This window comes from Mustela lutreola, chromosome 5, assembly GCF_030435805.1.
Source record: "Mustela lutreola isolate mMusLut2 chromosome 5, mMusLut2.pri, whole genome shotgun sequence".
Classification (NCBI taxonomy): domain Eukaryota; kingdom Metazoa; phylum Chordata; class Mammalia; order Carnivora; family Mustelidae; genus Mustela; species Mustela lutreola.
In genome coordinates, this window is record NC_081294.1 from 423563 (window position 1) to 436358 (window position 12796).

The window sequence follows — 12796 nt, forward strand, 5'->3', positions numbered from 1 at the left end:
TTTTAAGATTTTTGTATTTGTTTATTTGACAGACAGAGATCACAAGTAGGTAGAGAGGCAGGCAGAGAGAGAGGGGGAAGCAGGGTCCCCGCTGAGCAGAGAGTCAGACGTGGGGCTCGATCCCAGGACCCTGGAACCACGACCTGAGCTGAAGGCAGGGGCTTTAACCCGCTGAGCCACCCAGGCGCTCCACCTTAAAACATCTTTAATAGATGTGATCATGCGGGTGTGACAGGGTCTGCGGCGGGGCCTCTGCCCAGCATGCCCAACCATGTAAGGCACATTGTTCTGTGATCACAGTTACACAAAATTTGACGAAGATTACATTCACAAAATTAACATATGCAATTTACACCACTCCTAGGTTAGCATTTCAAGTTCCAATGAAATTCTTTAAATCTCCTTTCGTGACAGAAGATGACTGGACTCGTACACGGTATATAAGCACTGTGACCAAGTCGTTCTCAAGAAAACACAGACGTGAAAGACAGCAACTCCTATCTTTGTGTTCTTTACAGTCCGCCAGAAAGTAGGCCAAAATTCAGTATTAAATAAATAGGAATTCTTTTATAATAAAAAGTTTTACAACTGTTTTCCTAAGGAAATACATTCATGAGACTTTGTTTACATTCTGTTTTACAAGGACAGGAATAGCTAGAATTCTCATTTATGAAGTGTATCCACAGCACGAGCCTGTGTAAGACTGTCCACGGAGGAAACACCAGAGCTCTCTCATGAGCACTGGCACGTGGGGCTCTGCTGGGAGCTTTCCCACCGGGAACCGCAGCTCCTGTAGGGCTGCACTCGGCCCTGGGCCCATCCAGGACAGAAAACACCAGCTGAGAGCTGAGCCTCAAGACCCGCCGGTTTATTCTCTCTGGGGTTGAAGGACGTGCCCCGGCTCAGCCTCTAGCTCTGCAACAGGGCGTGGGGTCCGGGTCCATCCAGCGATCCAGGTGAGTGGTTAAGGCAGCAAGATGCCGGACCAGCTGGGCTGTGGACCCTCGCCTGACCTGGCTGCAGTGGGCACCTTCCTGGAGGTGTGCTTGGATGCTGTGGCTTGGTGACCAGGCTGGCCTGGGGGCAGTCTGTCGGGTCACTAACCGGCAGGTTTTGTGGCCGCAATAATGGCTGGATTCTGTGCTCACGGAGTGGGGCAGAATGGTTGCACAGTGTGGGGAAGAACTATGGAGCCCGCCCCCCTGCCCACCTGTGTGACTTAGGCGATGGGTAGATCTGCTCTCGGGGTCAAGAGCTTTGGGCTGCTGAGCAGATGCCCCAGTGACTGTCCCTTGTATTTCTCAACAGCAAAGGTATGAAGAGCAGATCGCACACTTTCTCGCCAGGGTCTCCGTGTGCACTATGAAAACACTGGAGTGCTATCAGGCCTTGCCCGTGATGGCTGGGAATTTTGCATCAACAGAACTCGGTCACAGGGCAGCACACTCTCTCCTGAGCAGGGCTGAGCTGGGCTTCTTTAGAAGAGCTTCCAGGAGTGTCCGTCTGAAGGTCCTCATCCCTCTGATCCTTACTACCTCTTCCTCCCACAAAACCCTGTCTGAGCAACAGGTGAGGACGGATGAGGGCCTCTCCTGGATCAATGTGGCAGCCGCCTCACCGCACCCTCATCTGCTCCCCGCACAGGTCAGCCAGACAGTGGTCTCCCTCCAGAGGATGGGGGTGGGGGCAGAGGGTGCAGCTCTGCCCAAGGCCATGTCCCTGGAGGGGTTGAGAAGGGGTCTATGTTACAGCATTCTCAGGGTAGGCCCAGAGGTCCTGTGAAGGTCTGAGCCCTGCTCCAAGTCCCTTGGTTCTCCATGAAACAGCAGGTCCCCACCCCACCTGGCCCTGGCCCCAGTAAGCTGCTCGCTATGTGAAGGCCCCCGCATTCAGCTGGAGCTGTGTAGACCTGCCCACGTGGCCGGTGCAACCTTCCGACGCCCCGGCCATCTCCTGGCAGCAGGTGGGACACGGAAGGCCAGAGGCTGCCACACGGATGCCTGGGCCGGAGCCAGGCCCGTGCTGAGCTCTGGGAGTTACAACACAAAAGGACAAACAAACGCGTGTCTGCAGTGGTACCTAAGGTGTCCCTAAGGTGACAGGTAGTTCAGAGAACTGGTAAGTGTACGTTAGGACGGCACACAGCGCCGGCCCCTCGGCCTGCAGATCGCTCCTGGAACCTGGGCTCCTGCCTCGCGGGGGGTGAGAGCCAGGAATCCTGGGCGGGCGTCCAGTCTCCGTGTCCCTGGCAGTGCCGAGGGGAGCGCGGACCTGGAACACGGAGCCCACTTCTGGGGACCCAGGGCCCTTCCTGAGGCTAAGTCAGGGCTGACAGTAACACGCAAGGGCCGGCTGGGTTCAAAACCGGGGCAGGCGCCCAGTAGGACCCTCGGCCGAGTGTCCGGGCAAAGGCACGGGCCCGGACCGCGCGGCAGCCGGAAGAGGCTCTGCCACGGTCCCCTCCGTCGCCCGCAGGGGCCTCTCTGCAGGTGGCTCCCGGGAACTCCGAGGGTCCGGCCCGGTGGCACGCGCGGTCCCCCGGGACGGATTCCAATCCCGCACCTCGACCCCGGCCGGGGAGACCGCAGGGCCAGGGCGTCAGGGCGTCACAGCGGCGTCTCCTCCTGCTCCAGCGCGTGCGGCGGCGCGTGGCACGAGGGCTGCAGGGACGCGAGCTTCAGCAGCGCGGGGCGGCGGCGCGCGCGGGGCCGCTGGAAGGAGCGACGGCTGTGCACGCGGCGCGCCGCCGCCGACCGCGCATGCGCGCCCGGGAGTCCGCGGCGCTCCGGCCCGGCGCCGGGCTCGCGGTCGGGCGGGGCGGTGGGCGGGGCTCCGGCGGGCGGGGCGTCGGCGGGCGGGGCTCCGGCGGGCGGGGCGTCGGCGGGCGGGGCCGGGCTCCGGGCGCGCGGGCGCGGGGACCGCGCGGGGATCGGAGGCTTCTCGGCGGCGGGAGGGGACGAGCGTCCGGTCAGCGGCACGTCGGAGCCCGTGTCACCTGCGGGAGAGGACGGCATGAGCGCAGAGGGCACCTGGCGGGGGGCCCGGGTGGGGCGGGGGCCGGGGGTGCAGGGGGAACCCAGGCGGCGGCGCGGGGGCGGCTCCCGGGCCGAGCCGGACTGTCAGGCCTTCCGCACAAACCGCACGGAGGTCGTGACTTCCCGGGTTGGCCAAAAGCCGGAGCCGGCCCGCGGGCCGGGGGCGTCGCCCGCCTTCCCAGGTGACTGCCGGCGGCCCCGCCTCTGGAGACCACCACCGCCCCGCGCGGGTGCAGGACGCCCAGGGACGGTCCAGGCCCTGCAACCTTCCCGCTCATCTTCCAGGGCGGCCGCGCAGCTTGGAGGGGGCCCAACCCACCCAGCCTGCGCCCCGCGCCCACTACCTGGAATGCTGCGGGACACGCAGAGGCCATGCCCTGGCCGTGTGGCCAGCAAGGTCCACAGTGACAGGGTCAGCTGAGGACCTGCCTCTGCAGCCCCCCACCCCGACGGGCTCCCCTACCACACGCTGCGGCTCCCCGTTCGGCCCGCGGGATGCAGCCCCCCTGCCCAGGAATGGTCATGGCCACAGGGCCTCTCCAGACACAGTGCCCCGCTCTAGGACAAGCAGGGTTCGAGGAAGAGAGTGGTTGGAGGTTCAAGGAAGTTCAAGGAAGAGAAGGTTATGGGGTTCAGAGGCAGAAGCCAGGAAGAGGCAGAGGAGCAGCAGAAGCACCCGACAGAAGCCCCGCCACAGGTGTCTCCCACAAACTCTTTGAGTCCCTGGAGCACCCCGGGAAAGCCGGCTTCACGCATAAAGAGAATGTTGCCCCAGGCAGCCCACCCTGCAGGCCTCTCCTGAGCTGCACTGGTGGACACCCTCCCCAAGCAACCACAGGAGAGAACAGGAGGTCCTGCTTTGATTGCAATGCCTGGGAGAGTGCCTTTGTGAGAGCCCCTCCTGGGCAGGGGGGAGGGTCTGCTTCCTGTTTCCTCCCAAGCGCACACCAACACCCAAAGGAAACGTGAAATGAACCCAAAACCTTGCACAAAGGTGTGAACCCTCTTCCCTACGGAAGGTAAAGTGGGGACAGCACCTTCTAGGGACCCAGCAAGAAGGCCTGGAAGCCCCTGCTGAACAGGTGCCTCCCCCCTACCTCCCAACCCTGCCTTGCCCCTCACTACCCCCTGCCTCCACCCCTGCGTTACCCCCTCACCCCCACCCCCAACCCCTGACTTCTCTCCTGAGAGAGGCGCTGGCCTGCTTGGCTGGCTACTGGCCTGCTCTCCACTTCCCTGTACCCTTGCCCTGAGCTCCTCTCTATGAGGTTGAGAGGGACCCGTTGCTCTTCTGGACTCACTTCTGTCACATGGACTTTTCACAAAGCCCCAGGGCTTTTAGGGAGAGAAACAGATGTTCCCCTTCCCACGCAGCCCCCACCCAGCCCTGTGCTCAGGTCCCTCTGAGCTCAAGACTTAGATTCACGGGCTTAGCACAGGGGCTAAAGAGACCCTCAGACAGCTCTGGGTCCCAACGTCTCGGGGACAGGCCGAGACTCAGACCGACGTCCTAGGGAATGCGCAGCTGGAAGAGAGGCTGAGAAGGAGTAAGAGATGCTGGACAGAGTCTGCAGAAGTTCGGGTCCAGAGCCAGAGAGGCAGCTGGCTAGGGGAGGAGCTGAGGAGAGAGGTGTCAGGGGGGTGGGCGGGGTCCGGAGTTACATGTGTGTGGACTCAGGGAGGGTCGCGTGGGGCTGCTCCTCGGGGCCATCAGCCTGCAGAAAGGAGTCCACGGACTTGTTGCTGAGGCGGAAGGGCGCCAGGCGGCGGAAGTTGCCTGGAGAGCAGGGGATCTGCACACGGGCCCTCTGGGAGGGCACCACCGTCTCCCCAGGGGACAGCCAGGGCGGCACCCTGGAGAGGATGCTCAGGTCCTCATCCGGGGAGAACACGGGGTTGTCAATTCCTAGGAGAAAGGGCAGTGGCTGGTCAGAGTCCCGGCGGAACCTGGGACGGCAGGGAGAGGGTGCTGCCCTCGGTGGCCGACGTCAGCTGGTCCTGCCGCGGACACCCGGAAGGTCACCTGGAAGGTCTCTGGGGCTCCAGGCCTTGCACCCCATTCTGTCTCTCTGTGCGCAGGAGGCAGGACACTCAACTGCTCCCTTCTCTGGAGCAGAGACCCTGTGCCCCCCACCGCGGAACTCGCACCCACATGGACCCAGCACTAGGCCTCTCAGGTCCCGCGGTGCCCGTCAGCGACCAATGACCATGCTCACATCTGCGGCCCAGGCAGGGCTGACCCCACCCCTCACCTGACGGGGAGTCTGTGGCCGTGGTGTCTTGTGTGATGTTTGCCAGGAACTCGATCCCCCCTCCCACTTCAGCACCATAGTCCGGGGCCTCCTCGGGGTCTGAAAGTTCCAAATCTGGTGGCAAGGGAGGGCAGCATGAGGGAAGGGGACTGGGCACACAGCCACCAGTGTCGTGCCCCTGGCTACCTTGCAGAGCACCCCGAGGCCTGTCACCAGGCCACAGTGTCATCACACACACAGCGCTCCCCACCCTCTTCTGGGTCGCCTGCTGGCTGGCAGTGCCCGGACCGCCATGTCAGCACAGGGCAGGCAGAGCGAAGCTGCCGCGGCTGGTCTTCCCCTGCTACAGAGGAGCCAGGGTGCGTGTCCAGCCCTGCGGTCCCCGCTCCTCCCGCAGCAGCCCCCTGCCCAGGGTGGGACCGGAGGACCCCGTGGAGGGTCCTGGCTGCCAGGGGGAAGGGTCTCTGGCAGGACCCCCTCTGGGCCCCTCCTGCCCCATCGCCTGTGTCTCTGGGCCCTGCTGGTGAGCACTCCACTGTGCTCCCCCCAGTACCTTTCTCCTTAATGGTGAAGTTGTTCATGGGGCTCTCCAGGGGCAGTTTCCCATTGGGAATGCTGCTGTTTCTCTGAGAAACAAAAGGAAACTGCTAAGGGGCACAGTGACACCCAGACCCCGACCGCCCCAGCCGGTCCCAGACGAGCCTGTGCTGCGCTGCCCAGAGCCCTCCGGGGCCCGTCCTGCACTGTGAGTGGTTCCAGTGCAGAGTGCCCACCCGGGCCTGTCCCTGGGGGTGCCCTGGGGTGACCCCACGCCTCAGGACACCCCAAGTCCCTCTGCCAACAGCCACGCGCCCCCTGCCCTCACCCGTTTCTGGGCGCGCTCCCTCTTGTAGAGCTTTGCCGCCTTCTTGTTCGGGTTGATGCCCAGCTTGGCAGACTTGAAGGACTCCAGGCGTTTCCGCATGGTCCTGTGGAAGATCTCCTTGTCCTGCTTCTCGTCTTCGTTGGGGGTCAGCTCGTGCCGACTGTAGAGATGCTTGTACTGGGGGAGAGGCCGCGGGACAGTCACAGTAGGGGCACCTCGCACAGGCTGCTCCCAGCCTCACGGCCCCACTCGAGTCCCCAGCCAGAGCGAGAGCACCCAGGGACTCGGTGGCGAGGCTGAGTCCCCGTCTCCCGCCAGCCCTTGAGGCCGTCCCAGAGGAGGAGGCTCTGTACCCACCCCCCACGCACGCCCCGCACGCCCACCTCCTGCCGAGGCTTGTACAGGTACTGCTGCAGGGTGTGGTGCGTGACCATGTCCTCCGTGTCACGGATGCTCCTCCTCCGCTGTTCCAGCGACTGCATGTCCAGGCACACCGCACTCACGTTCTCCCTCCTGCGTGGGGGGGCCGCCGTGATCGCCCACCTGCCCGGCCCTCGACCCCTGAGCCTGGGCGCCACCAACCCCAGGAGGCTGGTTCAGGAACTGACCCCCCAGGAACCTGCCTCGCACACACCCAGTGCCCCCTGCCCTCCGCACGCCTCCCCCAGCTGGCCCAGCCCCCGCTGCGCAGCACAACAGAGCAGGAGGCCCATGGCCTGGGCCCCGCGGAGGGAGGGGTGGCCGGGGGTGAGGCCTCAGCCCCAGATCTGTCCGGTCCTGCCGGCTCCCTCTTCTCTCTGTCTCCCGTCGGGCAGATGCTCACATTTCCTACAGGTGCATTTGTAGCCGGAAACCTAGATCCCGGGGTCCAGTCCAGTCCCGGGGTCCAGTCCGGGGCCTCTACTCCACCCGCTTATGACTCTCAGGGGCCCCCAGAGGCCCACAGGCTACTGACTGTCCACAGGGGCCCTGCTGCCTGTGACCGGGAGGGCCTGGGATGTGCAGGTCAGGTGAGACCCCTCCCCAGAGCAGCCTCCCGGGCCATGACGGGAGGGGCCGGGCCGGGGTTGGGGGGCTCTTCTGGCGGAACCCCAGGGGAACGGGAGCACGTACAGGAGGTAGGAGACAGAGGCCTCCACGGTTGAGGGCCTTGGTGTGCTGAAGTCCACATTGACCATGTTGTCAGTGCTGGGGGAACGGATGAAGGCCAGGGACCCGCGGCGCTCTCCCTGTGGGGAGGGGAGAGCGGATCAGCCCGCGCCGTGGAGTGCCTTGATGCCGGGCAACCGCCAGCCCTCGGAGAGCTGGTAAGGCCGTGCTGAGTTGGCAGCTGGTGGTGGCAGGGGCAAGTGAAGACAGGACCATGGGTCCTTCATCCCAGACCCTCAGTGGGCATCAGGAAACACTGCTGCTCCCCCAGATTGGGGAGGTGTCTCTTGTCCCTGCTGGGGACTTCCACCCGGCTGCCCTGAGAGGGGAACCCCCAGGCCTCTGTCCAGAACTGAATGAGACTAAGGTCACATAGAGCCAAGCCCAACAGGAACGGAAGTTGAGAACAGCCACTCTCCTTGGGTGGGAGTATGGGGCCAAAGGGGCCCCTGGGAAAGAGCAGGGACTCCTCAGGGGTGGGCGTGGGGCTGGGAGGGCACCAAGGTCAGGGCCGGATGTGGCGGGGCAGGAGGCCCAGAGGCCCAGCCCAGGATCACATGCCATCCTGGCTGCAGGCAGAGCCAGTCCTGAGCAGGGAGGAGCCCGTGTCGCTGGAGGGGGGCAGTCAGTGCCCTGCGCGGTGGGGACGCTGCCCGCAGCCTGCATCTCTCACGTGGGGGCTCGGGGCATCAGGGCGCCCACAAGAGACAGGGCTTGCCAGCAGAAGGGGACGTCACTGTGTGCACAGGCAGGACAGCCCCCTGCCCGTCCATCCAGGTTCAGAGGACACAGAAGCCTCTGCAGAGCCAAAGGGCAGAGATCTGAGCACAGCAGCGCCCAGCCCTGGGCCAGAGGTGCAGACAGCAGGGGACCTCGTCCCTCCCAGTGCCTGGGGCTTGTGGGCTGGGGCTCTAAGGGGAGCACGCTGCCATTAGCTTGGCCAATGGTGTAGAGGCCCCTTCCCCTGTGTCCATCTGTCTTGGAGGGACCCCTGGTTGTGTTGGGGTATCGGGCTGCACGTTTGGTGTGGACAAGCCCACTGGAGACTGGACAAGCCCACTGGAGACAGGACTCACACTCCCCTTTGAAGGAACGGATGCTTCCAGGGCCCTGGCTGTGCCCCCTGGATGAGGTCCGTGAGGTTTGCCGGGACGGACGTGCAATCCCTAGCTCCCCAGGCTGAGTAGGCCCAGGCTGGTGAGGCGCCAGGTGACCTTGGGGCCTAGGGCCTGCATATGGGGTAAAGGCAGCCGGCTGATCAAGGCAAAGGGCCGGTCACTGTCACATGTGTGCACCGCCTGGAGGCGTGTGGCCCCTGGGGAGGGGCTGCTGGACTGTGTGTCCCAGGAGGAGTCCTGGCACCTGCTAGGACGCCTCCAGAGTCCTGACCAAGTGGCTGTGGGCTGGGGCAGCCTCCGAGACAGTGCGGTCTGGAGAGTCGTGCAGCCCGCGGGGCAGGGCTGGTTCCTCCTCTGCCATATGCTCCCTGAGCCCCTCACTGACCCTCACTGCAGGCACTGGCTGCTGCTTAGTGGAGAGACCCCTCTGGCCCCTCAGCTCCGAACACGTGAGGTGGATTTGTTTACCTACAGAAGGCAGGTGTTGTGTCCGTGCTCACCTGCAGGGACCTTAGAACCACAGCCTGTTCGCAGGTGTGTCCCCTGTGACCCCACAGGATGCACGACCTCCTTCCTGCTTCCTCTGTGTCCATGGCTGTGCGAGTGTGGACATGCGTGAACGTGTGTGCACCATGTCGAGGGGCACGACTCTGTACGCCCTGTTTGTTTTCCGTCTCAGACCCACCAGAGAGCCGCAGGGAGAACTCTGTGCTCAGCTCCCACAGCCGTCCTCGGGGGGGTTGGAGGCCCCAGGAGCTTCACGTGGGGAACTTGTGGCAGGCCCAGCGCGCTCCCGCCTGGGGCTCGGGGTGCAGGGCCTTCCCTCCCTGGCCTGCTGCCCCAGAGCCCAGTGGCTGTCCACACCCCACGGCTGGGTGTTGTTTCAGCCACCAGCTCCAACAGGAGAGCGGACGGAATGTTCCGGTACCTCAGCCACATAGCTGATAGCGTCTTTCAAGTTGAGCTCGTGGAAAACATTCAGGATCCGATCTCGAGACTTCTGTGCCGACTGTCTCATGAGGATTTTGCTGAGGAATTTCCTATCAAAATTGGACCACCTGGGGGGGAAACCAACACGATGTCAGCACTTGGACTGGCTGTGGGCAAGGCCCCGGCAGCATGTGGGGGGCGTGCCCCCTCCCACTGCCCAGACTCGCAGGGACATGGTCTCCCAGGGACTGAGGCACAGGAGACACCCCCCCCCCCTGATTTTCACTTATTATAACAAGTAAACTCACAAAGGAGACTTGTAAAATAAAAGGAATAACCCTCAGGGGTGTTATTTCTCCATCTGTGCTCTGTTCCTCCCTTCCTATCTGAAGGCCCGTGCCGTGCAGTGAGAACGTGTGTCAAATTCTGGATTCTGTTTTCTCATTTGATACAACATTGCTGAGCTTTCCAACTGATGACCTGGCCTTCTGGAAAGGCCGAAGCTGGGTGAGGGCAGGGCCCCTGGGGCCTGGCTACAGGGAAGGGGGCACACATTTTGCCTGCAGAGGCATGGGCTGGGGGAGCAGGAAGCCCTGAGCCCCCACACTAGGAGAGACCCAGGCTGGTGGGAAGGAGGCTTTGCATCCAACCCAGTTAGGATACGGCCGGTCCTATGGGTCAGAAGAGGGGGTAGCCAGGAGAGAATTGAAGTGGAGCATCTAGCCGAAGCCCAATGGCCATGAACTAGAGCGACATGGTGGGGAAGGGGGAAGAGAGGGATCCACTGGGAGGAGGAGGCTGGGGGAGTCCTGGGGCGAGGGGCCCAAGGGGAAGGAGGGGCTCCAGGATGACGGGCTCCCGAGGGAGAGGGGTCCCAGAGGCAGAGGGTCCCCAGGGGGGTCCTGGGAGAGGAGGAGTCCCAGAGGAAGGAAGGGGGCCATAGGGAGGGGGTCTTCTAGAGGAGAGTGTCCAGGAGGAGAGGTTCCAGGGGCAGTAGGGGGACCAGGGACAGGGGAGTCCCAGGGAGAGGAGGAGTTTGGGGGAACAGGAGTCCCGAGGGGTGGGGGTCTCGGACAGTTAGGCAAGCGACTTCCTGGCTCCTGCTGAAGGCAGAGTTCTTCGGTTAGCGAGCGCTCTGCGAGGCTGCTGTACGGGGAAGATCTTTCTACCCTGTGGTCCTCCCGTGAGGGGCAGAGGGAGGGAGGCTGACAGCGAAGAGACACGCCTCCAAATGTCTCCATTTCCGCCAGCCAGGGGCACGTGCGGCCACGTACTTATCGCGGAGGTAGTTGTGTCCAATTTGCCCCGATATGTCCTCGATGGCTGAGAGGATGTGGTCGAAAGCCTTCCGCAGGAGAGAGAAGTGGGTGAGCATCCCTCGGAGGGACCCAGGTGCCCCCCCCACCACCGCCCCTGGCCCACTACCCGGCCGTGCAGCTTCTCGTTGAGCTTGGGCTCCCGATGTTCGCTCCTCTTCACCTTCAGCCACTGCACCAGGGGCTTGATGGTCAGGCCCTGGAGGACGGGGGTTGGCCCTTTAGGCAGGCAGGCGCCAGCCCGGGGGCCCGCCCGGCCCACCAAGCCCCCAGTGGGTGAGTTCGCAGCCACCCGCCGGTGCGCAGGGACTCGGCCCTGCTCGGAGGGCTCCCAGTCGGCTCCCTTAGATTGTCCGAGAGCAAGGGGGGAAGTGGGACACGCCCCTGCACGCGTCTGGTCCACGAAATATTAACTGGGGCTTCGCTAGCCAGGGCAGCACGTGAAGGACATTTTTAGGCCAAATCGTGCTGCATCCCCTGTGGGGCCGCATGAAAACCTACAAAACGGCTCCTAGTTACTAAAATAGTAAAAAGCAATTAGGGCCTGGCGGCTGGCGAGGCTGGTCCCCGCACAGGGCCGGCCCGGCGAGGTGGGGGCGGGGGGACGGGCGCCCAGCCCACCTGGAAGATGACCGTGAAGAAGACCACGATGATGGTCGTGCTGACGAACAGGTCCCGCTCCTTCACCTTCCTCTCATCCAGAAGGACGACCAGAGCGAAAGCCACGGCCCCGCGCAGGCCGCCATAGGACATGACCACCTGGTCTATGATCTCCAGCTGCACCATCCGGTACCGGTTCAGGACCCAGGTCTGCAGGACGACACCTGCCAGTGGGGAGGCACTCAGCGCGCACCCCCACGCCCCCGCGCTCCGGGGGCCGCCTCGCCCCCTCCTCGAATCCCCTGCTCGGGCAGTGGCAGTGAGGGTGCTGGCACCTGAGCGCGTCAGGAGAACGCGCCCCGCGGCCCTGCTCTCCACACACACCCCTCCCTGCACACCTGCTCTATCCCGGCCGAGGGTCCGACTCCCTGTGACCCAGGCGGCAAAGGAGGCCTCGTGTCCCAGGACCACGGACCCTGTCTCGCTCTGGCAGCCCCCACTGAGGACAGGCCGAGAGCGGGTGGTGGTCCCTCCCTGGCCCGTACCCCACTAGTGGGCCACAGGGTCACAGCTGGCAGCAGGCCCCTACCTCACAGGAGCCTCCGTCGGCGTCCTCAACGATGACATCCAGAGTGAGTCAAGGGGAAACCAAACGGGGTCCCCTAGGCTCTAGAACTTTCCACCCTGCCCCCACCTGTGCTTTCACCATCTCAAGGTGACAAGGCCAGGAAGCAAGCCTGGAACTTCGCTGCAGATAACCATGACCTGGCCATGCTGGGGCTCCCAGGGACCCCCGAGCGCTCCACGGCCCCCCAGACTGTCCGCACTGTCCACCTTCTACTGTCCTCACATCCGCACCCTCGCCCTCCAATATGCGGATCCCCCATCCCCCATCGTGTCCCCTCCCCCTGCCCCCCCCCCGTCCTCCCCCCCGCATCTGCGGCATCGTCCCCCACGCCTCCTCGCCCCCCCAGCCCCCAGCCCCCTCACCAACAGCCCGGTACACAGAGATGAAGACCAGGGTCAGGAGCACAAAGGCCGTGTTCCACTTCCAGATGAGGGGGTTCACGGCCGAGATGCCCAGGAACATGAAGATGATGGTCTCGGCCCCGCTGGCCAGCATCTTCATGGTGTAGCGCACGGTGGTGGCCGACTGCTCTGAGATGTTGGCCTTCACGTACTTCTGGCAGCAGATGCCGCAGAACGTGATGCTGGGGACAGGATGAGAGCGCTGTGAGCCTGGGGGCCGAGACGCCGCCTGCACGGGGCCGTGGGCCTGGGGCCTGGGCGTGCACCCCCGCACTGACTGACCCTTGGCTCGGAGCTGGGCCTCCCCGCACCCCGAGACCTGAGCCCTGAGCCACCCAGTGGGCTGCCCCAGTGTCTTCCACTCCGGCGGCAGCTGGCTCTTGAGTGGGGGGGGGGCTGCTGGGGCAGATTTGGGTCACAGGGTGTTGGCCAGCCTCCTGCCTGGGGCACCCAGAAGAGGCTGTGTGTAGGCAGAACTCAAGAACAGCTCTTTGAAAACGCC

The 12796-nt window shown here is 63.9% G+C and overlaps 1 protein-coding gene across 5 annotated transcripts in view; it reads right to left on the minus strand.

Annotated features, from left to right (window-relative positions):
- Positions 1-188: 188 nt before the first annotated feature.
- Positions 189-12796, minus strand: part of SLC9A3 (solute carrier family 9 member A3) — a 45161-nt gene continuing 32553 nt past the window's right edge. For 2 of the 5 annotated variants that reach the window (XM_059173547.1, XM_059173542.1), the window contains exons 6-16: positions 12256-12476; positions 11287-11489; positions 10775-10864; positions 10624-10694; positions 9348-9477; positions 7266-7381; positions 6536-6665; positions 6153-6329; positions 5841-5913; positions 5288-5401; positions 189-2995 (exon numbers count right to left, since the gene is read on the minus strand). In XM_059173547.1, coding sequence (XP_059029530.1) covers positions 2607-2995; positions 5288-5401; positions 5841-5913; positions 6153-6329; positions 6536-6665; positions 7266-7381; positions 9348-9477; positions 10624-10694; positions 10775-10864; positions 11287-11489; positions 12256-12476 — 1714 coding nt within the window. In that variant the 3' untranslated portion in view covers positions 189-2606. Of the gene's footprint in view, positions 2996-4693; positions 4942-5287; positions 5402-5840; positions 5914-6152; positions 6330-6535; positions 6666-7265; positions 7382-9347; positions 9478-10623; positions 10695-10774; positions 10865-11286; positions 11490-12255; positions 12477-12796 lie in introns of those variants that run through there. The other 3 variants (XM_059173545.1, XM_059173543.1, XM_059173546.1) reach the window with 3 other exon arrangements.